The following is a 25,077-nucleotide window of genomic DNA, read 5'->3' on the forward strand; positions in this document are numbered from 1 at the left end:
GTCACACCGACTAGGGATGGTAGGAGAAGGAAATAGACATTTATGTAGCACCTACTGTTTGCCTGGTACTAGGCTATGAACTTTATGACTATGATGTGACTGCAGATTCTTCCTCGCTGAGTGACCCTGGGCAAGTCCCTTAACCCCAACTGCATAGCCATTGAGAGTCTTCTTAGAACTGGTACTAAGGACAGACAGTAAAAAAAGAACATTCGCTCTATCCAGCCGAATAGCATCGCCATTTCATGCCTTGCTTAGGTCCCTGAAAACCTGCCCACTCCGACCCCCCATTTCTTTCTCCCACAACCACTGTCAGGCCTGCCAGACCGCCTTGTTTCCTTGTCTCTCCCCGGAAGAGAACCTTTCCAGGGTGCCGCCACTCCCACCCACTTCCTGGATCTTCTTGGCTCTAAACTCACAGGTGAATTCAGCCCCGCCCATCCCCACATGGCCTTCAAGCTCCCCTGCTCTTGGGGGAGCTCAAGTCATGCTTGGCGAGCCAGCGGTGACCAGAGAGGGAGTCTGTGATCTACAGCAGCAAAGGCGACAGGCTGGGCAGACAGCGTGAGCTCACAGGTCACTGTCATCGCCAATTAAGGCCCGCAAGCCAACGGAGACCCACATCAAGACCTCAGAACGCAAAGGAACCGGGTTTCCGTTTTCTGTGACTCTCCAGTCTTTGGAAGTGGTGGGATGGACGACTGCAGGCTGAGCTGCTTAGGACCCTGGTGGCCCCCAAACCGCATCCAGTTGGCTTTTTGGTGTCCGGCCCCTCCTTGAAGTCAAGCCGCTCCCCAGCGGGCTTCACGGCAGTGTCCTGGATACGGCTCTCTCCCTCACTCAGGGGAACACAGCAAGTTATGCTTCCAAGGCAGCCGTTTCTTTCCTGTAATGTCCTCTGGACACCTGTGCACTTGAAGCTGATAGAGATAGCCAACTCATTACGCCAGGCCCATCAGCAGCTGTTCAGGGGTATTGACCGCTGGCCTCTACGGAGGATGGAAGAGCCCAGATCCATTTTGGGTTCAGACAAATGTTTCCCATTATTTAGAAGACAATTTGGGGTTTGGCAGAACCTGAGACGCATCTTGCCAAGAATATTTTCCCTTAATTGTGAAACCATTGTGTATTTCAAAGGGGAATTTAATCAGATTAATTTACCTATAGCTCAGTCAAATGCTATTTTAAAGAGCCAGTTGATGTCTTAAAAGCTATATTATCATTTTGCAATTTCTGTTCCACTTGCACTAAGAATATAGGAGAAAAATGGGTCTTTAAGGGCAATAAAGATGTCATCTAAAATACTATGTTATTTACATGCCATTTGGACCATGCTTTAGGGGGAAAATGGTTACTCTTTTCTTTTTCGAAATCTCATAATCAGAGAGACAAACGAACAGAAATTGCCAAGATCTAGAGCTTGCCATATATCAAGGGGTTTGGAAGCCCTGGTTATTCCTCTACAGCCAGTGAACCAAAACCGCTCCGGCTCACGAGAATGCTAGGAAACAGGAGACAAGAGAGCTTCTCATTGATGGTGGGAACAGTGGGAGAAGCTTAGTGACGGTGTGAAAAAACATCCTTGGAAAGCTGGAGTCTATGTCTCCAATACAGCCTCTTACAAGAGTGTTTGTGCTTAACGCATGGGCTGAGGAGAAAAAAGTGCACCCCCCCCTTCGATTTTCATACTCAGTTCACGCGAGAGATTTATGACTGAGGAGATTGGGTTGGGGGACATGCGGGAGAGCCGAGTGTTCCCCAGGACTTGAAAACAGAATCCCGGACATATAAGGATGTCAAGTTCAAAGGAATTCCAAATGCGCCAACCTCTCAATAATTTGGGAAGCTCTGTTTAATAAGACAGCCCTCTTTGATCATTCTCTCCTTGCCTTCCACCTACTGCTCCGCATGGATAATTTGCTTTTCTTGAATGTATATAACATTAACTCTAGGCACAGTATTGATCATGGGGATATGATTAAGTTAAGCAAGTTACTGTCAGTTAAGTTGAGTGAGACAATTTAGAAAGACTTGAGGACAACCAACAAAACATCCATCTTGTCTCCACAAAAGGAATGAAATTCCAAATCAGAGTAAAAGAACAAATTGAATGGAGGATTCTGAAAATAGATTTTAAAACCATTGACCTAGAATGGATCATGCTGGAGTCAGAATCAATAAGACCTTGGTTCAAAGCAAGACTCAGATACTTCGCTGTGAGGCAATGGTCAAGGCATTTAACCTCTTCCAGTCTCAATTTCCTCATCTAAAATGAAGATAACTTTACAATGTTGTTGTGAACCATAAAGCACCCTAAAATATATGGTAGTTATTATTGTTACGCATACAGTTGCCCAAGAACCACTTTCAAGCTGTGGGAATCCGATTCTGAGGTAAGAGAAAGCTCTGGTGTGACAAGAACCTCAGAGGGAGTTGAAGGACTCTCTTCTGGCCTCATCTTCTCTCTATCCCTTCTCTTGATGATCTCATTCAGTTCTATACGTTCAACCAGCATTTCTGCATAAATGACTCTCAGATCTTTCTACCCATCCCAATATTTCCTCTGAGCTCCGGGCCCACATTTCTAAATGTCTGCCGGCCATCATCACGGATCTGCCATAAGTATCTTAAATTATAGATGTCGACAGCTGGATTCGTTTTGTTTTTTTTATCCTGAATCTCTTTTTTTGGTAACCATTTCTCTTCTCACACCATTGTTGTTCAGCTCCCAGACCGCCATTTTTAACTCTTCATCCTCCCAAATCTCTTCTCTACAGTCCATGATGGTCATCCCAACATCCCACATCCAGCCGCCCCATTTGCACAGCCTCCAGCAAGGTTCAAAGACACATTCCCTCCCTCCTAGTCTAGTCACATCTCCTTGTCTTTCCTTCTGCCTCCAGCCTCTCCTTTCCATTCTCTGCTGCCCATAGTTGCCAAAGAGATAAGTATGTATCCTCAAGCTAGTCTCCTTCTCAGGAAGAATCGGTTTCTCTCCATTGTCTGTAGGGTAAAATGCAAACCTTTGGTTTGAGCTTCAGAGTCCTTCACTCTGGCCTCAGTCCAGCTCTTCCTGCTGCTTACACGTGGCTGCCCTAACTCAGGCTGGGCCAGTCAAACTGCTTCCTGGCTATTCCACAGGAGGCCCTCCTAATGCGAAGGTTCCCTTTTCATACCTCCTCCACATGTGTCAGGTGTCCCTTGTAGATGATGTGGGCCCATTCTTCCTCTCTACTCTTTGCAGGAGACCAACAGGCTGCCCTGCTAAGTTACTGTCCCTGGTGTCTGCCTGGTGGTCCTTAGACAGCATCAGGAGCATTGTGTTTCTATGTCATATGTCTATTGGGGAGGGGGGAGAGTACAAAGGAAGGGAGAGAGGGAAGGCCAGAGAAAGGGAGAGAGGGAGGGCCAGAGAAAGGGAGAGAGGAAGGGCCAGAAGAAGGGAGAGAGGAAGGGCCAGAGGGAGGGAGAGAGGGGGGGCCAGAGGAAGGGAGAGAGGAAGGGCCAGAGAAAGGGAGAGAGGGAGGGCCAGAAGAAGGGAGAGAGGAAGGGCCAGAGAAAGGGAGAGGGGGGGGGGGCAGAGGAAGGGAGAGAGGAAGGGCCAGAGAAAGGGAGAAAGGGAGGGCCAGAGGAAGGGAGAGAGGAAGGGCCAGAGAAAGGGAGAGAGGGGGGGCCAGAGGAAGGGAGAGAGGAAGGGCCAGAGAAAGGGAGAGAGGGAGGGCCAGAAGAAGGGAGAGAGGAAGGGCCAGAGAAAGGGAGAGAGGGGGGGCCAGAGGAAGGGAGAGAGGAAGGGCCAGAGAAAGGTAGAGAGGGGGGGCCAGAGGAAGGGAGAGAGGAAGGGCCAGAAGAAGGGAGAGAGGAAGGGCCAGAAGAAGGGAGAGAGGAAGGGCCAGAAGAAGGGACAGAGGGAGGGCCAGAAGAAGGGAGAGAGGAAGGGCCAGAGGAAGGGAGAGAGGGAGGGCCAGAAGAAAGGAGAAAGGAAGAGCCAGAAGGAGGGAGAGAGGGAGGGCCAGAGGAAAGGAGAGAACTGAGAACTGAAAACTCTAAAAAGTGAATGTTAAAATTGTTCTTACATGTAATAAGGAAAAAATAAAATATTGCATTATAAAGGAACAACGACAAGGGCTAGACAATGGAGAAGTCTTGCTCAGAGTCAAACACTAGGAGGTATGTGAGGCCTGATTTGAACCTGAGATCTGCTGTCTCTAAACCTGGCTCTCTATGTACTCAGCCATCTAGCTGCCTTTTCTTCTTGGCTTTTAAAAAACTTACTGCAATACCAATGGAAATGTAAAACTATATTTAAAAAGAGTGCTTAGTTCAAGAAATAAAATAATGAGCTGCATTAAATCCAGAGGCGGCCAACCAATTCAATTCAGTCCAACAACCACTTTTGTCATTGTTTCATCATTTTGATCATTTCCAACTCTTAACTCTTCGGTGGCCTTTTCCTTTTCCAGGGCATTTTACAAATGAATGTTTGCTATTTCCTTCTCCAACTCATTTGCCAGATGAGGAAACTGAGGCAAACAGGGTTAAATGACTTGCCCAGTGACACATAGCTAGTGTCTGAGGCTGAATTTGTACTCAGGCCTTCCTGCCTCAATAGCCAGCACTCTATCCACTGTGCCAGCTAGATGCCCCCTAACAACCACTTAATAAACGTCTCTTCTGTACCAGGAACTTTTTACCCCAATAGTCGAGGATTTCAAGGAAATGAGCATGGATTCTGGGAAACAGAAAAGAGATGACACAGTAGCTCTCCATCCTCAAGCATTTGAAAGGCTGTCATGGAGAAGAGGGATGGAATTTGTTCTGTTGGTTCACAGATGACAGAGCCACCAGCAGCCATGGGGGGAGATTAGATAAGTCAGGAGGAACTTGCAGCAGTAGGATAGGAGGAAGCTCTCCCCCTGCCTCTGGTGGTCTAGTAAAACTGGGCAGCCAAGTCTTCAGACACCTTGCAGAGGAGCTCCTTTCCTTGCGGCACTGGACGCCCTGGTAGCTCCTTTGTACTCTGATGTGCTACAATTTCTTGACTATGAACTTGTGTGTGTGTGTGTGTGTGTGTGTGTGTGTGTGTGTGCAAATGGATGTGTGTATGTGTGCGTGTGTGGGTTTGTTTGGGGGGAGCTAGAGTTGGGAAAAGGCTGGAGCCCATGTCTAAATAATCTTTATATACATAGAGATTCCAGCCGAACGTCATCGTAGGCTCGGTAGGCGCTCAGTCTTTCTCCAATGAGTGTATAACCGTGTTCCTTTTCAAACGACTGTTTTTATCACGGAGCTTTCATCCTTGCCCCATCCAGTCCAGCCTCCTTCTATCCAAATAATTAAGTCCATGTGTTGGCTCTGTTGAAAACCTTGCTGCTGCTGCTGCTGCTGCTTATTTTTAGCCCCAGCCCAGCTCTCTGGAGCCAAACTAATTCTGCCATTGGACAATTAGGGCACATCCAAGATGTCTCCCACATTTTTGAATCCTCGAGGTAATTTCCTGAGGCTTTATATATTGTTAGCAGAGCAAGAGTCTTAGAGAATCAAGGTTTAATGATATCCAAAATGTCAAAGAAAAGTCAAAAGTTTTACTTGGGCTTTTCAGGAAAGAGGAAGTCCTAAGAGATGAGTAAAAGAATTATTAATTTTACATCATTCAAATGTTTAAATATGATACTCAGTAACTGAGTTAAAAGGAAAATAGGCTGCGTGTGTTTCTATTTGTATCTCTAGTTCTGAACACATAGTAGGTATTTGCCAAATGGAAGCGAATGGACTTGAATCGTTGGATTGAATTTTCCCATTCATGGGATACAATATAATTCCTCAGATGAAATTCAGACTAGTACAGTACGTAGCACCGAGTTTGTAGCTAATAAATACTTTTGTTTGATTGAAATATGATAAAATATTGTGTAAGAAAGGAGGAAATTGAGCCAATGTACTGGCAAACAAATATGAGACCAAATTCCCTATTCAGTCATTAAATGAATCTGGGATCTCAGCAACATAAATATTCCCTTGAGTCATGCATTACTATAACCCATCCAGTGGGCCCATCAGTGGGATTTTTGTCCATTCCTTCCCAAATATTTCCTACAGATTGTTGACCCAATTTGCCAGTAGTATGTCTCAACTTCAGCAGGCTATCCAGGGAGTCTACTGGCTTTCTTTTGTGCTAGAATCCCACTTTATTCAGCCACACTTATCCAACTTTCTCTTTTCCAAAAACAACAACAACCAAAAAAAAAAACAGTTCAAGAAGTAAATGAGGAAAGTGATAGGAACCCAAGAACTTGCTGCCCCAGAGCCCTGGAAGCTTCTCTTAGCAGAGATATAAACAACCATGAATGGAAGCATGGACTTTACTTCCTCAGAAGCCCCTTGCATCATGTTGATGGAGGCATGAGTTGAAGAAGGACTGAGGAAGGAATGCATGAATTAATTTTAAAAGCATTTATAAAGTGGTCATGAAGTAGGACCAAACCCCTCCAAGGACTTCCATTCGAGGAGTCGATTACACGTGCAGAGGGAGCAGGAGACGAAGCCTCATTTTGTTTTGGGAAGTTCTCAGAATTGAAAAAAAAAAGCTGCAGGGGAATAGATGAGAAGATCCTTCCTGGGAACCATGACAAGGGTTGATCTGATTGTGTTTTCAGTCCTGTGGACCAAAGGGTGGAGGAAGGGATGGACGTGTCCAAGGGGTTAACCAGCACTTGGCATTTGGGGAGAAACAGGAGGATGAGGGGAGCATGCCCAGACCTAGCTGTACCCAAGCAGAATTAGGACTACATTGGCTCTGAGAGAGGTGAGGGTGAGGAATTGGTCAGAGACAAAGGAATCTTTGCAGCATGAAAGGAGGGAGCTAAAGAGAGGAATCAAATACACCTTATCCTTGTAAAGGAAGGGGGGAAATAGGGATGAGGGGGTAGATGGGGATGAGAAGAGCCTTGAGTGCTTGAGAAGAAGGCTTACTGGGATGCGGTCAGCACACATGCTACAGTGATCAATCTCTGTAGGCAGGCTCAGGAAGACTGAGGGTCACTAATAGGTGGAGGGTAACACTAATTGGTGCTTAGTTGTGTATGTGTGTGTGTGGGGGGGGTGTCTACCCTAGGCATAGAGACATCCCCTGGTGGAAGGAGCAGATGGAAATAATTTGTTCCAATGGCCATGAAGGTGGCAGAAGTGGGCACCTAGAGCTTGCTTAGATGTCCATGAAGCCAAGGTCATCCAGTGATGCCTGAGCTGCCCTTGACTTTGTTCTTGCCACTGGACTTCATTGACTCTGGAAGAAAGAGAGTAAGACTGGACACTTTGTACAGCTCTGCCTCACCTAAATCCAATTTTTGTGTGAGTCAAAAGCCATCACCAGTGAGGCCATTTTGATCTTTAAGTATGAAGGACAACAAGCAACTTGAAGAGAGAGGAAAAAGCTTGGAAACAATGGCTTTGCAATGAAAAGCTAATTTGTTAGGCCCTGTTTAAGAAGGCAGGAAAGTGTATAATAAATGGGAGAAATATGTCTACCCAAAACATTTAAGGTAAAAGAGATTTTGGAGCTTAACCCAGGAAGCTTCAGTTGTTTGCAGAATCCATCGATGTGGAACACTCTATTCCCCAGTGATATTGCATCAAGCCAGAGAATCAAAATGAAAGCTACAGCCTTATGTTTGTTTGTTTGTTTTCTCTTCTGCTTTTAAGAGGACAAGAGACAACATGGACTAGTGAATAGTAGGTTGGACTTGGAGTCAGAAAGACCTTGTTTCAAATCCTGCCACAGACTTGGGAAGTCATTTAACCTTAACCTTTCTGAGACTCAAGTCCAGATCATGGAAGAAAATGGAATGGTTTTTACCAAATGGAAGACTGATGATTCTTCCCTTCCCATTAAATCCTGATGCACTTAGTTTGGGGGTTTCATTTGATTAGATGGAAAATCTGTGGTATTAGTCCTAGGTACTCCCTAATTTATGTTTTAATGCAAAACTCTCATCTCATTCTGAACTCTGGCTTAGTTCAAAGTTTCTCAAGAGAGGGAACAGATAAATAAGGATTAATGTCTACTTTAGTTAATGATTTCAGTACTCACTTTAATTAATTGTACTATGCAGTCATTCTTTATTCATAAAACATGATGTGTGCTTCATAAAGGGTTCTTCTTAAGGGGGGGAAACAAATTGCATTAAGAAAAAAAATGCTACAATGGCCAATAGGAAGTTTAAAGATTAGCAGAAGCAAAGGAAATGAGAATGAAGATGCATTCTTAATGTTTCATTATTCACTAATGAGAATATTTTGTTCTTAATGTATGAGACCAAAAAAAGATGGATTTGCAGTGTGTCTGTATCATCTGTATCACCCTTTATTATTTTATTCTTTTCACTTTTCCCCCTAAGTAACTTGAAAACATATGTTTATGGCAGGAAAATATATTTATTTTGGAAGGTATGCCTCCATCTTCTTTTCCTTTCATTTTTAAGTAACTAGAAAATTGAAGACTGATTTGGAGAAGATCTCCCCAAGCTCCCAGGATGTAATCTTAATACAATGTGGTCAGCTTAGTGATTTACTCCATAGGACAGGTCACTGCCTGGAGCTGTCCATCTTTTTCCTATTCTGGGATCCCTTTACTCTCAATTTGCCCCAATTCTTCTCTACTCCTAGACTTGACTGTGCATTCATTCTGTCAGTTTATTGCCTTGGTGGATGAGCTCTTCAGGTCCTGAAGTGCAAATTAGCCTTTGGCAACAAGGAGATGTCAGGACTAGAGAAAGGGAAAGCAAAACTCTTCCTGCTGTATGTAATTCAGAACACTCCTCACTGCCTGCCAGTTCAGGAATCCTGAAGGATTTCCACATCCAAGTATCTTACATTAAAGGACAGAGGAGAGAAAGTAGAGAGGATGGGGAGAAAAGTGGAGGGGAGGAGAGAACAGGAAAAGGAGAGGAGAAGAGAGGGGAAGGGAAGGGAGGAGAAAGAAAGTGAAAAAGAAAGAAAGGAAAGGAAAAGAAAGGAAGGAAGGAAGGAAAGATGGAAAGAAGGAAGGACATTCCAAGAATAATGGAAATGTTTCTGACTTCAACATGTCACTGAAACCATTTTATTCAGTTTGTGGTCATCCTACAAATTATAAATGACAAAGGTCTTCCTAAGTATCATTAATGAGAGCCTGGAATAATCGTTGATGTTATTCTTGGAAATAGATCAGCATTTATTTAAACAATCAGTGGATTTCTGGCTCAACTCAGGATTTTTAAATATAATTTTTTTCAGAAGGGGGCTGTACTTACATCAGTCAATCAAATATCAGATATTTGCTGAACTATTCTTTACAAGTCAATATCTTATTCTTTCTAGAGGATAAAGAGAAATCAAGTAGCCCTTACTCTCAAAAAAAAAAATAACTAGTTGGAATTAAGAGATTGCTACACATGAAAAGATAATTAAGATCCCAATGGAGAATATATCACAAATGTCCACTGTATGGTGTGGACTAGAGGTATTATTGGAATTCAGAGAAAGGAGAAGTCCAAATCATAGAATCATAGTGTTTCAGCTGCACTGGGCTTCAGAAGTCCTGTCTAATGCCCTCATTTAATAAATAAGGAAACCAAGGGTAGCTAGATTCTCGATGTATAGTAAGCCAGGTCTAGAGATGGAGGCCCTGGGTTCAGATTTGACCTTAGGCACTTCCTAGCTGTGTGAGCAAGTCACTTAAGCCCAGTGGCCTAATCCTTATTGCTTTTTATGGCTTTGGAACTGATAGTTAAAATTGATTCTAAGTTAGAAGGTAAGGATTTTTTAAAATTAGCAAAGAAGTCTACTTAGCAAGTAGTGACTTTTATAAAATCACATAAGAATTGTGCAAAGGGTGGGATTTGAATTAAAGTCTTCTGACTCTAGATCCATTGTGCTTTCTGATCAGATAGTGAAGGCTCAAGATTAATTTTCTGAATATGAACTAAGGGGAAGATCACTCTATTGCAAAAATGAATAACATGGAAATAGGTTTTGAACAATGATACCAATTATAACATGTGTAACCCAGTAGAATTGCTCATCAGTTCTTGAGGGGGGAAGGGAAGAGAGGTGAGAAAAAAATCATGAAAAATATTCTAAATAAAGTAATTCCCCCCCCAAAAAAAGATGAACTAAGGGGGTGGGGGTAGGATAATTCCACTGGATGATTAGCATGGTTGAGATGTGCCATTGACTGAGTGAGATTTCAGGTCATCCCACTGAAGGAAGAAGGGGCTCTTTATTATAAGAAACACATCAACTGTAGCTTGAGAACTTCAAGTCATTAATCAACTTTGGTAGGTCTCAGTGTCCTCATTTGTAAAATGTTGAGGTTTGAGCAGATGATTTTGGATATCCCTTCCTGCTCCATAATAATGACTTATGGGAGTTTAGAGTAGAACAAAAAGGATGATAAAATTTCTGGAAGAGAAGAACCTTGCAAAATCCCCAATGACGTGAGTCGATTTTGCTTGGAAAGGAAGCAGTCAGGGTATGACTCAGAATGAGTGTTCTGCTGTCTATACTCTCAGGGCTTCCAATTTAGAGAAGGAACAAAGAGATTTGTACCTAGTTCTTATCTCTGTAGGTGGTTGAGGCTTTCTACAGATATGGCACAAGAGGAAGCAGATGGGGGAGGGAAAGCAGAAGAAAATACAACAAAACTCATTAAATGAGAACATATGTCAAATGATGAGACCATTCCTCTTTCCTGAAGACATAAGTTGAAATTCTGGTACTGTGGGCAACATTAACATTGGGGGAGAGGATAGAATTAGTTTTTAAGGTAGGGACACTCCTTTACATGTTTGAGGAACAATATGAAGAAATTTTATGGGACTTAAAGTTAAAGGATTCAATATCTGGATATTTTAAAAGGAAGATTATGGTAGGGAAATCCTGTATTGAGTTTATTGTGAAAGAAAGGGAGTAACTGGGAGGCCCATAGATGATATCAATAATGATTATGATGGGCTGGAAAACATGGAGGAAGAAAGGGCTGTCAATTAATGATGGAAGAGGGAGCCTCTGTAAAAGATAATGGAAAGGGGAGAGTTAGGTAGCTCAGAGTATTGAGAGCCAGGACTAGAATAGGGAGATCCTGGGTTCAACTATGACCTCAGATACTTCCTAACTGTGTGACCCTGGGCAAATCACTTACCCTCCACTGCTTATTCCTTACCACTCTACTGCTGAAATAGAAAGTAGTCCACTCACAAACTGTGACTCTAAAACAATTAGAGAGATGGAGGACAATAGCTGTTTAAAATCTTCTTCCTTCTTCTTCACAAAGTCATCAAGGTCTCTCAGCTTAATTTCTGAAGCCCCCCCCCCAAGGGTCCTTCAGTCTGAGACAACTCCCTCAAAAGAGAAAATAAAGTTCAAAGTCTCTCCTTCAGCCTGGCTTTCCTCCAACTCTTGATCAGTCAAAATCTCAGAAAGAACAGAGGTTTCTCCCTTGGTCAAAGAGCTCCCCCAAACCAAGTCAGCCCCACAAGGATCTTTCAGCCAGCCTCAACTGCCCAGAATCAGAGAGACAGAGACCAAGTCCCAAATCAAAGCCAAGTTTTTGCTTCCTCTCCTCTGTGGCCAGAAAACCCCCAGTTTGGAACCTTCCTCTTGATTGACAGGCAGGTCCCCAGCCTTGGTTCTTGCATCTTGGCTTACAAGTCTCTCTCTCTCCATGCCTCTACCACACTGCCTTGGAACTGAAACACAGTGCTGAGGCTAAGGCAGAAGATAAGCATAAAAAATAATGATAATGGAAAACAAAGAGCCACTGGGTCTTCAATCCAAGAACTTGGATCATCTTGGCAAGTCATTTAATCACTTTTGGTAGTTCTCACTGTTCTCATATGTAAAATGTCGAGGTTTGAGCAGATGATTTTGGACATCTCTTCCTGCTCTGTAATAATGATCTATGAGAATTCAGAGCAGGACCGAAAGGATAATGAAAGTTCTGGAAGAGAAAAACCTTGGAAAATCCCAAGTGACCTAAGTGGATTTTGCCTGGAAAAGAAGAGGTCAAAGTATGACTCAGAAATCACCTGTAGTTAATGCTCTATAGGAAATGGATACGTGATGTTCTCTTTCACTGAGAGCAAAACTAGAAGAAATTTGGATTAGGATGAACTGGACAGTTTAGACATTGTTTTCCAAGTGATGGGATTAAGGCATTGTTATGTGTTACTGAAGGAGAAAGATTTCCTTCTTTATATGTCCACAGAAACCTTGAAAAGAAGAAAATATCCAGCTGCCTGGACATTGTTCAACTACTGTGGTTTATTTTTTCCTGCCAAAAAATATGATGATGACCATCATCATTTCTCTGACTCTCATATCAGAGAAGATGAGTTCAAATTTTGCCCTTAATTCCTGCTCCCTTTGGTGACCTTTGGCTAAATACCGTCCCACCTTGAATCTCAGTCTTAACTATACAATGAAGCTCTGTGTTTCAGAATTTCTGAAGGTTCTTCCTCTTCTACACTCCATTATGGATCATGGAATATCCCTATTTGTTTTTATGATCATCCATAAACATTTATTTAAAAAAAAAATACTATGTGCCAAGCACTGAACTAAACTCTGGGGGTTCAGATAGGCAAAAACCAGTCCCTGTCCACAAGGACTTTACGAGTGTGGTAGACAGGCTGTGAAAAAGTGTTTATATATTCATAAATATATATACATACATATATGTTTATGTATGCCCGTACAAGGTAACTGTGGGTAGAAGACACTAGCGTGAAGGGTGATTGGCTAAAGTCTCTTGCAGAAAATAAGGGTGGGGAGGGTTTACCTTAGCCTTGAAGCAATCCAGGGAATGCAGGAGGCAGGAATGAGGACAAAAGGAAGATGAGAGCCAGATGTGAGGGCGAGGAGCAAAGCCAGGGACAATGAACAGCTTTGGGGCATGGAGTATCTCCTGCAAGTATCATTCCACATAATTTACTGTTCAGGATGGATGTCATAATATCATGAAGCTAATAAAGAGAGAGATCCCATTACATCGATTGCCATACGACACACTTCTCTGTAACCAAATTGCGTACTACGAGCAATTAATGGCCATAATGCACCTTAGCCTTTGCTAATTCTCATATTGAGCACCATGAAATATGCCCCCCCATTCTGAGACCTCGGTGATTTGGAGGGTAATTGACATTAATTAGAAAAATTGCTGATTGTTCTGTTGATCATTTCCCCCAAAAGGAGAGAGAATGAGATTTCTCCATAGCCTCGGAGTGCGTTCTAATGGGCATTTGGAATATTGATTGAACTATTTGAATGTATTCCTATTTCAAGTTGTACCATGGATGAGAGCCATTATACACTCCAGTAGGGGCTGGTGGAAAATAAGAGGTAGGATCCGTGGTGTGTCTTTTGATCAGGGCTTCACTCCTGCTCACCTACTCGCAGCATGGAAGCCAGGATGTCAAAACCTCCTTTGTATGGAGAAACAGTAGAGAGACTTGGCAATGTTCAGAACGCATCACAGCACTGGCCTTCTTTGTTGGTCTTTGAAGGCTGCTCTACTGTCTGCTTTAGAAATACCCAGAACAATGAGGGGACAGCTATGAAGTCAGAAAGCTGGCTCACCTGTCCATCGGAATGGCCTTTTCAGATGGCTTGCCTTTGAATCCGGGGGGATGTAGATTTTTCTTCTCATTAATTAGTGGCTTTCCATCAGGGCTTTCATTAATCAATACGTCGGTGGCAGGGCTGATCTCTTTCCCGCTGTGTCGTGGACTGACCATGGTGGTAGCCTGGTCACTTTTCTGCCATGAGTTCTCAGACCGTGGAGATATAAAAGGGCTGAACTCTTCCCAAGAAGCCATGGGCCTCCTTCTCCAGCAGGTATTTTTACCTGGATATGCTAATTTGATGAAGCTCTCAGATGTTCCTGTTTCACATCCAATTACTGCAGGAGAGAATACCATCACCTGTGTCCATCAGGCTTACTCTAGCTGGAGTTTGATCCCTTTGAATGCAGCCTGAAGAGCAGAAATCCAAATTGTGCCAAACACTAAGGAGTCTTCTGTGTCCTTCAACACTCAGGGCAAATAGGAAGTGCACCCCAAATGAGATTTTATGGATTGATCAAGTTACTGATTCAGGGCTAGGAAGGGCCATAGAGCTCATCTTCGCCAGCCGTGGCAGTGCCCAAATGATGATAGGAAGGCCAGGAGAACTTGCGTAATTGGGTCTAAGTAGAGGATTCCAAATTGAAGCCTGCCTGCCCTACTTTGCAAAGTTAAGCCGTTTCCCCTGCGCTGCTTGTCCTACCTAGTCTCTCCATTTTTAGAAGAACCCTAGGTTTGTTATGATTATATATTTTTTTTTGTTTTGCCCATATAAATTGCCAATGCAAATGATTCAAATCCATTTTTATTGGTTTCCCACACTTCAAGGTGCTCCTTGAGGTCTTGTTTGATTCTTATTCAACACTGAACACCTGATGGTCCATCAAATAATTTTTTAATAGAATTGAACTAAATGTGACATGGTTCCAACTTTGGACCAAATGGGAGATTCCCCTGTCTATCAAACTCATGACTGCTCAGATCTTGTATAGATCTTCGTTCCTTTGTCTACACTTTTATCCTAGGGCCCTATGGGAAGGGAAGAGGAAAAACACACACACACACACACACACACACACACACACACACACACATCACCCCATTTCGTGCATCACAATGTTCATTCATGCAGTTGTATCCCGCCCTTCATAACCTCATATGAGGTTTTCTTGGCAAAGATACTAAACTGGTTGGCCATTTCCTTCTCTAGCTCATTTCACAGATAAAGAAACTGAGTCAAACAGATGATTCAACTAGGATCATCCAGCTATTAAGCGTCTGAGGCAAGATATGAGTTTGGGAAGGTGAATCTTCCTTAGTCCAGGTGGGTGCTCTTTGGCCTCTATGGCATCACCAGCTCCCCCAGTCATCCCGAGAGCCTGCCCTGAAAATCAGGGATGCTGAGTGGCCCTGGGTCTGAGCGATAGTTTTCCTAAAGTGGGCTCCGTATAACCAGGATGGGGGGTGGGGGGGCTTTTGTCCCTCAGCTGTGGTCCCTGCCATCTTCTTTCCTCCATCAGAGATCGCACTGGCAGCATCCTTTCGGTTCTTGTCGATTCTGGTGTATGACAGACCGCACTGGCTCCTCATGAAATAACCCTTTCCGATTCCCTCCGAAAGGGCCCGGAAGAACGTCTCTTGTTCAGACTGACACGCGCTTCTGGATGGACAGCCTTTAGAGTTCGCCGTCCATTCATGAACATGAAACATGGCGCTGAGCTGGCCCAGACAGGATGGTGGAAAGCCACGGGATTTGCCACCCTTGTCTGCTCCTGCAGCCAGCCGGAGGGTCATTTCGGTGCCCGATGCTTTCATTCACTTACAAAATGCACCGTTTTCTCTGCCTACACTGTAAACTTTCAGTATCAAATAGAAAGGCAATGGTTGTCCTTCAGGTGTCCGTGCTCCCTCCTAGAGCAGTTGGCCATCCTCTAGGGGGTGACTCGTCCAGGGCCACATCGCTAGCAAGTGTGTATGGACAGAGTTAAACTCGGTTTCCCTTCCTCCAAGCCCCGAATTCCACCCACTGAGTCACCCGATGCCCCCCAGTAACCAGGAGAAGAGCAGATTGCCAGGACTGTCTGGGTCCGAAGCACCTTTAGAAGGGAGATGAGAATGAAATGTTAATGATAGCAGTAACATTGTAGTGATATTCTTTAAGACTGTGGGCGGAACCCTCTCCTGAGCCATTCCAGCCCTGCCCCAAAGTCTGCATGCCCCGAGGGTTCTCCAGACCTACCAGCTGGGGTACAAAGCCAGACCACGTGAGTGGAAGCTCTTATAGTGAGAGTCTGAACTATGGGAACAGCTGGGCTTTAAAGACAATGTGTGCCTGCGCATGCCTGGGGGGGGGGGTTGTGGGGGCGTGCATGGCCCGGGGCTCTGAGGGGCTCCTTTCACATCACTGTTCCCTTGAGGGGACTTATAGTCCCGAGTTACAGAATCTTAAAGGTTAGAAACCCTGTACATACTAGGCATCATCTCACTGGACCCTCTGGGCGTCGCTCTGCCCATTACACAGCTGAAGAAGCTGATGGTAATGAGGTTGACCTAATGCGCCTACCTGAGCTAAGGAGCTCCTCTGGCAGGATTTGAATTCAGGCACTGCTTACTCTGCCCAGCACTCTGTGCACCAGGCCACCTCGCCGGCCAATAATCAGACTTGATGGACCGATTCTTCTTTTTTCCCAGTTTGGAGCTGGCTTTTCATTTCACAGGAGTTCCCTCAGCTTTTTTAAATCCTTAATTTTTTTAACTTCTAAAGGCTCTATTAAGAACATCGATCCTTAACTGGCACTTACTTGGGGATTAGAGCTCTCTATATTGTTCCCGAGTGCCCTTACTGCCGGGCACCAAAGGGTGGTATTGAAAATGCGACGTGCCCCCGCCCCCGTCAGCGGACCCCAGATTATTCAGAACGCTGATATGCTGCCATGGTTTAATGGCGCCATTAAGGGGGCTCCATTTCCTCCCTTGAATACGGAAGTAAAAAGATTTCAATTAAGAGTGACCTTTAAGACTCCGACGGGGCAGGACGGACTGCAGAGGAGGTTCCGCCCTGTACCGTGTGCCGGGTTTTCCTCCCCCTGACGAGGTGCTTCCGGTTGGCGGTGGCTGAGCTTGTGGCAGGCAGCGGCAGTTTCCTAGCCATCTCCGGCTGTGTTCAGTCCCCCCAAGGAGGCCGGAGATGGGCTGTCAGAGCCTTACCCGCGTGTGTAGCTTCATTTGTAGCTCGGCCTCGTACTCGTTTAGGAGAGCCGCCTGTAATTTGTAAGGGAACGTGTTCAAGACAAAGTGGAGAAAGGCGAGCCCTGGGAGCGCGGCCGGGGCCCACCGGCCTCCCGGAGCTGCCTCACACACGCTGGGTACGGGGTAGAACAGAACAGGGAGGAGGGGGAAGAGCCGTGGATCGGTCCGGGCCAGAGGCATTCGGCCTGTGAGTCGGGCAGCCCTGCTTAAGTGCCTGCTCCATGCGGGCTACTCTTCCCCGGGCACCGGCTGGCCAGTTAGAAGCAGGGCAGCCCTTTCCCTCAAGGAGCCCCCACACTGGGACCCTCGGGGCAGCTTAGGAAGCTGGACCTCCAAGTCCTCAGGGCATTCGCTGCTGTGATGCAGGCCTTATGGCTGGCTACTTCCTGTCTGGGATTGGGTGCCCCAGAGAGGGGCGTGAGCGCCATCTCGCTGTGTTTCCCCATCATCGGCCCTCGGAACCAGACCTGGTCTAGGGCTCCTCGGATAACCCCGTGTCACGGCAGGGACCCTGCAGGCCAAGAGGGGGTGGGAGGACCCAAGCTGGCCCTGCGGGATTCCCACTACGGCCTCTTTCTCCAATCCAGGGCTCGGTGCCAACTGGCTGCCCAGATTGGCGATTCCTGTGGAAAAGTCCACCCTGAGTGACATTTTCCATGATTAGAAACCAAGGAGAGTCAGAGCGGTAGTCATTCCTGGGAAGAGCTTTGGGTTTGTCCTCGCTGATCCCCTTGACAGCCCTGAGGGAAGCAGGCTAAGCTAAGCCTTATCATTCCTCGGAGGAGAGAGACAGCATGGCTGGGGGGGCTGGGCGGATGTCAGGACTTCAAAAGCAGGAGGAGGGACTGAGGGACCGACCGGATGGATTAGCCCTCTGCTGGGCTCCCTTTCCCTGTGTGGGATGTGGAGAGATTTCCCGGCCTCAGGATCCCCCGTGTGAAGTGAGGAGGTGGAGAAAGTCAAGTCCCTTTGGGTCAGCTGTGGGAGAGGAGATCCGAGGGGGACCAGAGTCCTCCATGCCTCCCCCGGTCATCTCCCAGCCTACATGTGGGAGAGCATCAAAGCCCTCCGAGACCTCTACTAAAGAGAAAACGTTCTAAAAGCTTCCAGGAGTCAAAAGCGGGTCCTGCCTCACTTGCAGCTGAAATGCTGCATTGCTGGCCTTCTGGAACCCCTTAGCTGTTTGTCCTGGGGGGGGGGCGGAACAAAGACTTTGGGCGTGGCCCCCATTTTCCTTCTCCTTAACCTCCTTCTCTCTCGCCATTGGCAGGTGTTACTTGGAAGACGGAGCTTCCAAGGGGGCCTGGCTGAACCGCTCCAGCATCATTTTTGCGGGCAGTGACAAGTGGTCCGTGGATCCTCGCGTCTCCATCTCCACGTTAAACAAAAGGGACTACAGCCTGCAGATACAGAATGTCGACGTGACCGACGATGGGCCCTACACGTGTTCTGTGCAGACCCAGCACACGCCTCGGACCATGCAGGTGCACCTAACGGTACAAGGTACGGCCGCTTCGCTCTGGGCTCTGCTCTGTCCGCTTCCTATTTGTCCTGGGGTTCGGGTGTCTCTAGCGGAATTTCCTTGACGTGACCAAAGGTCAAGGCGGGCAGGAACATGTTTTCTGTGCGCTTCTCTCCCTTTGTCTGCCTTCCCGCAATCGTTTCACAAAGCTTCTAAGGACTCGGGAGGGAAGCCCTAAACTGTGGGCACTGAGGAGAGTTTCCACAGTTCTGTGAAAGGGAGAAGAAAAGGTTCCTCTTCTCTTGTAGCTCTGATTCGCTCTCTAGTGACCCCCTTTGTCTTGGTGCCCTTAAAGTCTCTGTTTATTTAAAGCGTGTCACATAGAAGCAGGAAGGAAGGAGAAGACCAATAAGCTACAACTAGTGAACTGGGCAGGCGCTCATGGGCTTCCCTTGAGCCCCCTTGGTGACAAGGTAATGAGATGAGGCCCAGCCGGGGCTGGATGTCCCTGGAGGATTCATGGGGGCGCCTACAAGTACCATCTCTCAGGATGAGAGGGCCTGGAGGGAGGGAGAACTGCATTGTGGGAAGGAAGACCACCTCAGTGAGCTCACACATGGAGAGGAAACGTAAGGCAACTCCTGGAGCTAGATTCCCGGAGTCAGATTTCAGGGCATCCCACTGACTTCTCGTTCTCAAGGAGATTCAGCGGTTTCCTCCCAAGACAGGCATATAGTAGAAGAAGAATTGCTCATTTCTATCTTTGTGCCATCTTGAACTTCAAGATGTGATAGGATCACTTCAGTGAGAGGCAGACAGCATTCACACTTACCATATAGACAACTTAATTACCAAATATGAGGGTATGGGGGCAGCCCGGCCATCCGTGTCATAATGAGCCCTTCATCATTTATTGACAGCTGTATTTCCTCCTTGTGTCCACTTCTATGAAGTTTGATTGAATTCACGTGTTGGTAACAGGAAGTAATCGTCAACTTTGTGAATGGTGCGTCTATGTGCATGCAGAATCTTAAAGCAATTTCTTACTCTAGCTAGCTTCGGTAAAGTTAAGTTGCTGTCAGACACTCTGAGTATGAAGGAGAGAATTGATCTTTGCACCTCAGTGCAAACTAAAAAAAAAGATCTCACAGTTCCATGGAGTAACAGCTACTAACGTCCTCTAAAAAATGAAATACTCCCCAGATTGACATCTTTAATCAGAAGAATTATGACTCAATTCTCTGATTGTTCTCCCTTTTTGAGGACTTTCTTCTTGCAAAAAGGGAGAGAAGGAAGAGGCAGAAAGGGAGAGAAACATGGATGGATTGGTTAAATGTTGATTTTTCTGTCAAGAAGACCAGTATGCAAGTTGTATATTGCATATATATTTGTAAAGATACTCGCTTTGTGACCATTGGCCAGATCTTTCCGTTCTTAGCTCTCCATCCTGCTGTCAAATGAGTTTCAGAAGAATGGTGCACCACCAGCGCCAGAGGCTATGCACATGTATGAGTGGGAATTCGTGTTTGCCTAGTCGTATACATACATGTATATAATATATCACATATTATAGAGATACTCAATGAAAACAGTCATTATTACATCCATATATTCTAACTGATTCCTGCTGTCACAGACAGGATTGATTTCTCTCTTATAGATCTTTCTCTTCTTCTTATCCATTTCCTTCTCCCTCTCTTTCTCCTCCATAAATATCTATAGGATATGGGGAAGTCTTTTCATTGAAAAGAACCCATCGCCAAGTTGCCCAAATCTCTTTTGCTCCCATGTTTTAACATACATTTATCATTTTGTTGATTCTGGTTAGCTTAAATAAGAAATAACTCAAAGTCTTTCACCAGGGTTTGGCCTTGAAAATAGGCTTTACAGGGTCAGGGTGCTTAGAGCTACCAGTGTTCATTCAACAAACATTTATCAAGAACCTACTGTGTGCCAGGCTGAGCCAGAGTTCAGTCTGTCCAAGCCTCCATTTTTTTCTAAAGATACTGAAGCCAATGGTTGCCAAATAACTTCAACAAAGATCCGCTAATAATAGATACCAAAGCCATCATTCAAGTCCCACCCTTCAGCTCCAAATAGGATTCTTTCTGCTGTAGCTTATGGAGTTTTCTGTCCCTTGAAGGTTCTGATCTGGCCATTTGAACTTCCCATGACTTTTTTTGCAAATATATGGGAGATTTTTATAATCTCTCTCTCTGTCTCTCTGTCTCTCTCTGTCTCTCTCTCTGTCTCTCTCTCTCTCTCTCTCTCTCTCTCTCTCTCTGTATCTCTCTGTCTCTCTGTCTCTCTCTCTGTCTCTCTCTCTCTCTGTCTCTCTGTCTCTCTCTCTGTCTCTCTCTCTCTCTGTCTCTCTCTCTCTGTTTCTCTCTCTCTGTCTCTCTCTGTCTCTCTCTGTCTCTGTCTCTCTCTCTCTCTCTGTATCTCTCTGTCTCTCTGTCTCTCTGTCTCTCTCTCTCTCTCTCTGTCTCTCTCTGTCTCTGTCTCTCTATCTGTCTCTCTGTCTCTCTCTATCTCTGTCTCTCACTCTCTATCTCTCTCTCTATATATATATGTGTGTGTGTATGTCTTTCAATTCAAAATTTGAACACCATATGTGTGTGCAACATTTTGAAGTAACCAATCATAAAATATAGAGAATAAATTCATAAAATGGTATCTTCCCCCTTTCAAACACTGGATCAGACCTCAGAGAAGAAGACAAACCTTTTCCTTCTTTTCAAATATTCTGAATATTAGAGAAGAGAAGAATTGCTGAGAATGTGAAGTTCCCAACCAACAGAAGAAAGTCTTTTTCTGAAATAGGTAATTATGAATAAGTGTTCTTAGATGTAAAAATAAATACGAAAAAATAGGAGCAACTAGGTAGCCCAGTGGAAGGAGTGCCAGGTCTGGAGTCTGGAGGATTTGGGTTCAAATCTCCCTCAGACACTCCTAGCTATGTTACCCCGGACTTATGTTACCTTACACTTAAAAAAATCTAAAAGGAAAAACATGAGCTTGCATGGTGACAATGACTCAGTATGGACAGAGTTGAGAAATGATTCTTTGTTTTGAAAGGAGGTCTAGAAAGCTTCTATTGAGGAGCCCCAAACAGGGCATGTCTATAGCCTTTGGAAAATGAGAAGAGAAAGAGTCAGACTTTTGAAGTGCATTTTAGGAGTCAAGTTCGGGATTTAATACTTTCGCAGTGTTTGTGGATGTAATTATTTATTGGAAACTGATTGACGTTTGGGCAGTTTTCCAATTATGCTAACAAAGTTCAGGGGAAAACATTAATAAGCCGAGCAAACCAGCATTTCGAGTAAATAAATGTCATCCGAACTCAAGCCCACACCAACCACATGTCGATAGACAGAATAACAAATATGACGACTGCGTCTCTTCTGCCACTAATTGGAGTAATGTTTGAAGCGAGTCTGTATTGAAATAGCTTTAAAGGGTAGCCGTGAGCTTGATCACGTGTAAAACTTCTCAAATGTCTCCCACTTATCAGAGTTGAATTACAAAATAGTTATGCGTAAGAAGTACACAAGAATTCGATTCCGACCAGGTATTCAGTCGGCATGGAGAAACGAAGCCATTTTAAAGATCTAATTCATCTCCCACTTCTTCAGTTTCCTTCTTTGCCTTCTTCTCTCATTACTGTCCCCCCTTCCAGCTCTTTGCTTTCTCTCTTCCCTCTTCCTCCTCCATTCCGGAAATCCCTCCAAATGGGTTCGTTGCACTGTTTCTTGGAGAAAGGAATATCGAGAAATATGGCAGTTCTACGATAGAGGAAAGAACTATGGGGAGAAGTAGCCGGGATGGATAGATGGGGAGCCCTGACCAACACTGGACGCTTCCTCCTTTGGGCAGGGCCGTTTACATGGTCTGGACTCCGTTTCCTTCGGAGTAAGAGGGTAGAAACGAGTCAAAGGCCCTTTGTACGTGGTTAGTCGTTAATGTGTTGGATGAATGGATGGGATGCCTTACCCGGCCCGGGAGGGCAGCGGGGGTCGTTTGTGCTTCTGGCCGTCCCTCGGTCCATCCAGATGGGGCCTCGCAGGCCGCTCACGGCTCGCAGGGAGCGGAGAAAAGGGGCGGGAAGCCTGCAGACGGCGACGCTGGCGACGGGGTTGACGCGGGACTCGGCCTCCGACCCCATCGGACGGGCCTTTCAGTTGGACACAGGAGGAGCCCGTTGCGGAGCCTCTGCTGGGCCGGCAGAGGCCAGTGAGGAGGCCTCCAGGAGCTCTCCTGAGGGATGAGCCTGCGCAGAGCCGGCCGAGGGGGGCCTCTCGGGGTTCTTCCTGCTGCTCATGGCGGGCCCCTGGCAGGGCCCAGACAGGGATCCACAGAGCCGCTGCCCAGAAGCTGTTTCCTGGGATGAAGGCTGGGAAGAGGCCGGGGCCGGGGCGGGCTGCAGAGTCGCTGTAGGCCCCGCAGCCCCCTGCAGCGGGGTGAGGAGTGGATGGAGATGGACGTTGTGGGGGCGGCCCGGCCTCCACAGGCGCCTCACCCATCGGGCTCCTGTCGAAGGAGGCTCCTGGTGCCGCGGCCGGCGGATGTCGGAAGCAGCTCCGAACCCGCGTCCACTTTAGCCCCCACAAAGGCACTGGTGGCTTAGCGGGCGGCCCCCGCCTGCCGCTGCTGTAACCCAGGCCCCCGAGGGCGCCTCTCAGCCAGACGGCCCCTGAGAGGAGGAAGGGAAGGCGGGGACTCCCCGAAGTGAAGGGGGCCACCTGTTGTAAGTCTACTCGGGGTCCCTGCAAGAAGGGCTCGTTCCCAACTCTGAAACCCCGGGAACGGGAGGACGTTACTGGGACCAAATCTTGGGATGAGGGTAGTTGGAAGAGCCCAGGGAGAGGGTTCCAAGAGGAGAGGGAAGGCGCCATTGCAGGGAAGGACAACCACAGGGGAAAAGCAAACGCAGAGCAGTCGTGAAATGAGTGCCCTGCGTGTCTCGGGGGGCCCTTTGTCCCTTTTGTCGGGAGGAACTGAGAACCGCGAGTTCTCTGCAAATTAAAAGATACACACACACCCTCACACACTCACACACACACACACACACACACACACACACCTTCACACACACACACACCTTCACACATACTCACACACACTCACACCCTCACACATGCCCTCACACACACAGACACCACACACTCACACCCACACACACAGACACACACACCCTCACACACACACAGACACACACTTACACACACCCCCTCACACACCACACACACTCACACCCTCACACACGCCCTCACACACAGAGACACACACACACAGACACACACACACACCCTCACACACAGACACACACACCCTCACACACATTTACACACACACTCCCACACACTCACACACTCACACTCACACACACACCACACACTCACACCCTCACACACACCACACACTCACACCCTCATTTGCACACACACTCATTTGCTTGTACTATCACCACACCCAATGACTCCACCACCACCCCTTCTCCTCCCTCCTTGAGAGAAGCCACCCTTTGATCCAAAGATGCGGGTGCAGGCCTGTGTCGGGGATGGGCGCTCTCGCTTCTCTCTCTGGAGGGCACGTCCACAAGTCCGTCTCCAAACTCTCTTTCTGGTGCTGTAGACAACACTCTCTTGGCTGTGCTTGTTGCGCTCTTCCTCACTCCATGTAGGTTTTTCCATATTTCCCCCAAAGGATCCTTTTCACCCTTTGTCACACCTGCCGCCCCGTGCTTAGCCGTTCCTCCGTGTTCGGGAGGCTCTTCCGTTCCGGTTCTTTGCCATCCTAAAGAACCGTGGAACAACGGGCCGTCTTCCTTGATCCCAGATCGCGGTAGGAAACCAACCTCTCAGTGACATTGCTGGGTCCACCAAGCAGGCACAGCTTTAAAACTCTGCTTGTCCATCCAAGCTGTTCTCCAGAACAGTTGGATCAGTTCGCAGCTCCCCCAACAGCGTATCAGCGTCCCCATTTCCCCCCATTCGTCACTTTAGCCAAACCAGTAGCCGGCTTTGACGTCTCAGAGTTACATTCCCCTAATCCATCATCATGAACAAATGCGCCATCCCATAAATTCCCTCTCTTAAATATTCCTCAGTGGGGAGTGTTTTCATCATATTCACACGCTTGAGGCAGGCACACAAATGCGCTCTTGGTGGAGCCTCCCATGGGTGTCACCATCCTGAATGACAATTTTGACTTCTGCAAGAAAAGTGGGGAAGGGATCCGTATCTTTGTGCCAAAGATCCCAAAGTCTGGAGTCTGCCTCATAGAAGTCAAAGGCTGAAACAAAGACCCATGATGCAGGAATGTGATGAATTAGCATCGTCTTAAGAAATCAGAAACAGAAGGACTAGGAGAGACACAGAAAGGTTTTCATAGATGGATAAAAAATGAAATTGTCAGAAATAGGAGATCCGTGTATACGCCTTCATGCTAGGACAATGTGATGGAAGAGATCACTCTCAGGGAATTAAAGTCAGAGTAGCTGAAAACCCAGCAGAGATCATGGAGAACCGACAAGGAATCCTGTCACGCCTTTCTTGGGCTGAGAGGTGGGGGATACTGAGGGGCAATATGGCGTCCACTAGCAGATGGAGTTAGTATACCAGATGTTTATGTTTAATTGTTTGTTTTTTCCCTGACAGAGCCGTGATGGGAGGTGGCAGGGCAGTCTGAAAGTGGCTCTCATGCCAAAACAAAAAGCTTCAGACAAATGGATTAAAATGACTACCCCATTCCCTAATAGTCAAGTGA

General features: G+C 46.3%; 1 protein-coding gene across 1 annotated transcript in view; it reads left to right on the forward strand.

Moving 5' to 3' along the window:
- The window catches only part of NEGR1 (neuronal growth regulator 1), a 960,162-nt gene that overhangs the window by 368,874 nt on the left and 566,211 nt on the right, over window positions 1–25,077 (forward strand). Inside the window, exon 2 of the mRNA XM_001364379.4 lies at window positions 18,118–18,350. Within this exon, the coding sequence (XP_001364416.1) occupies window positions 18,118–18,350 (233 nt within the window). The remainder of the gene's footprint in view (window positions 1–18,117; window positions 18,351–25,077) is intronic.

This window comes from Monodelphis domestica, chromosome 2 (assembly GCF_027887165.1).
Source record: "Monodelphis domestica isolate mMonDom1 chromosome 2, mMonDom1.pri, whole genome shotgun sequence".
NCBI lineage: Eukaryota > Metazoa > Chordata > Mammalia > Didelphimorphia > Didelphidae > Monodelphis > Monodelphis domestica.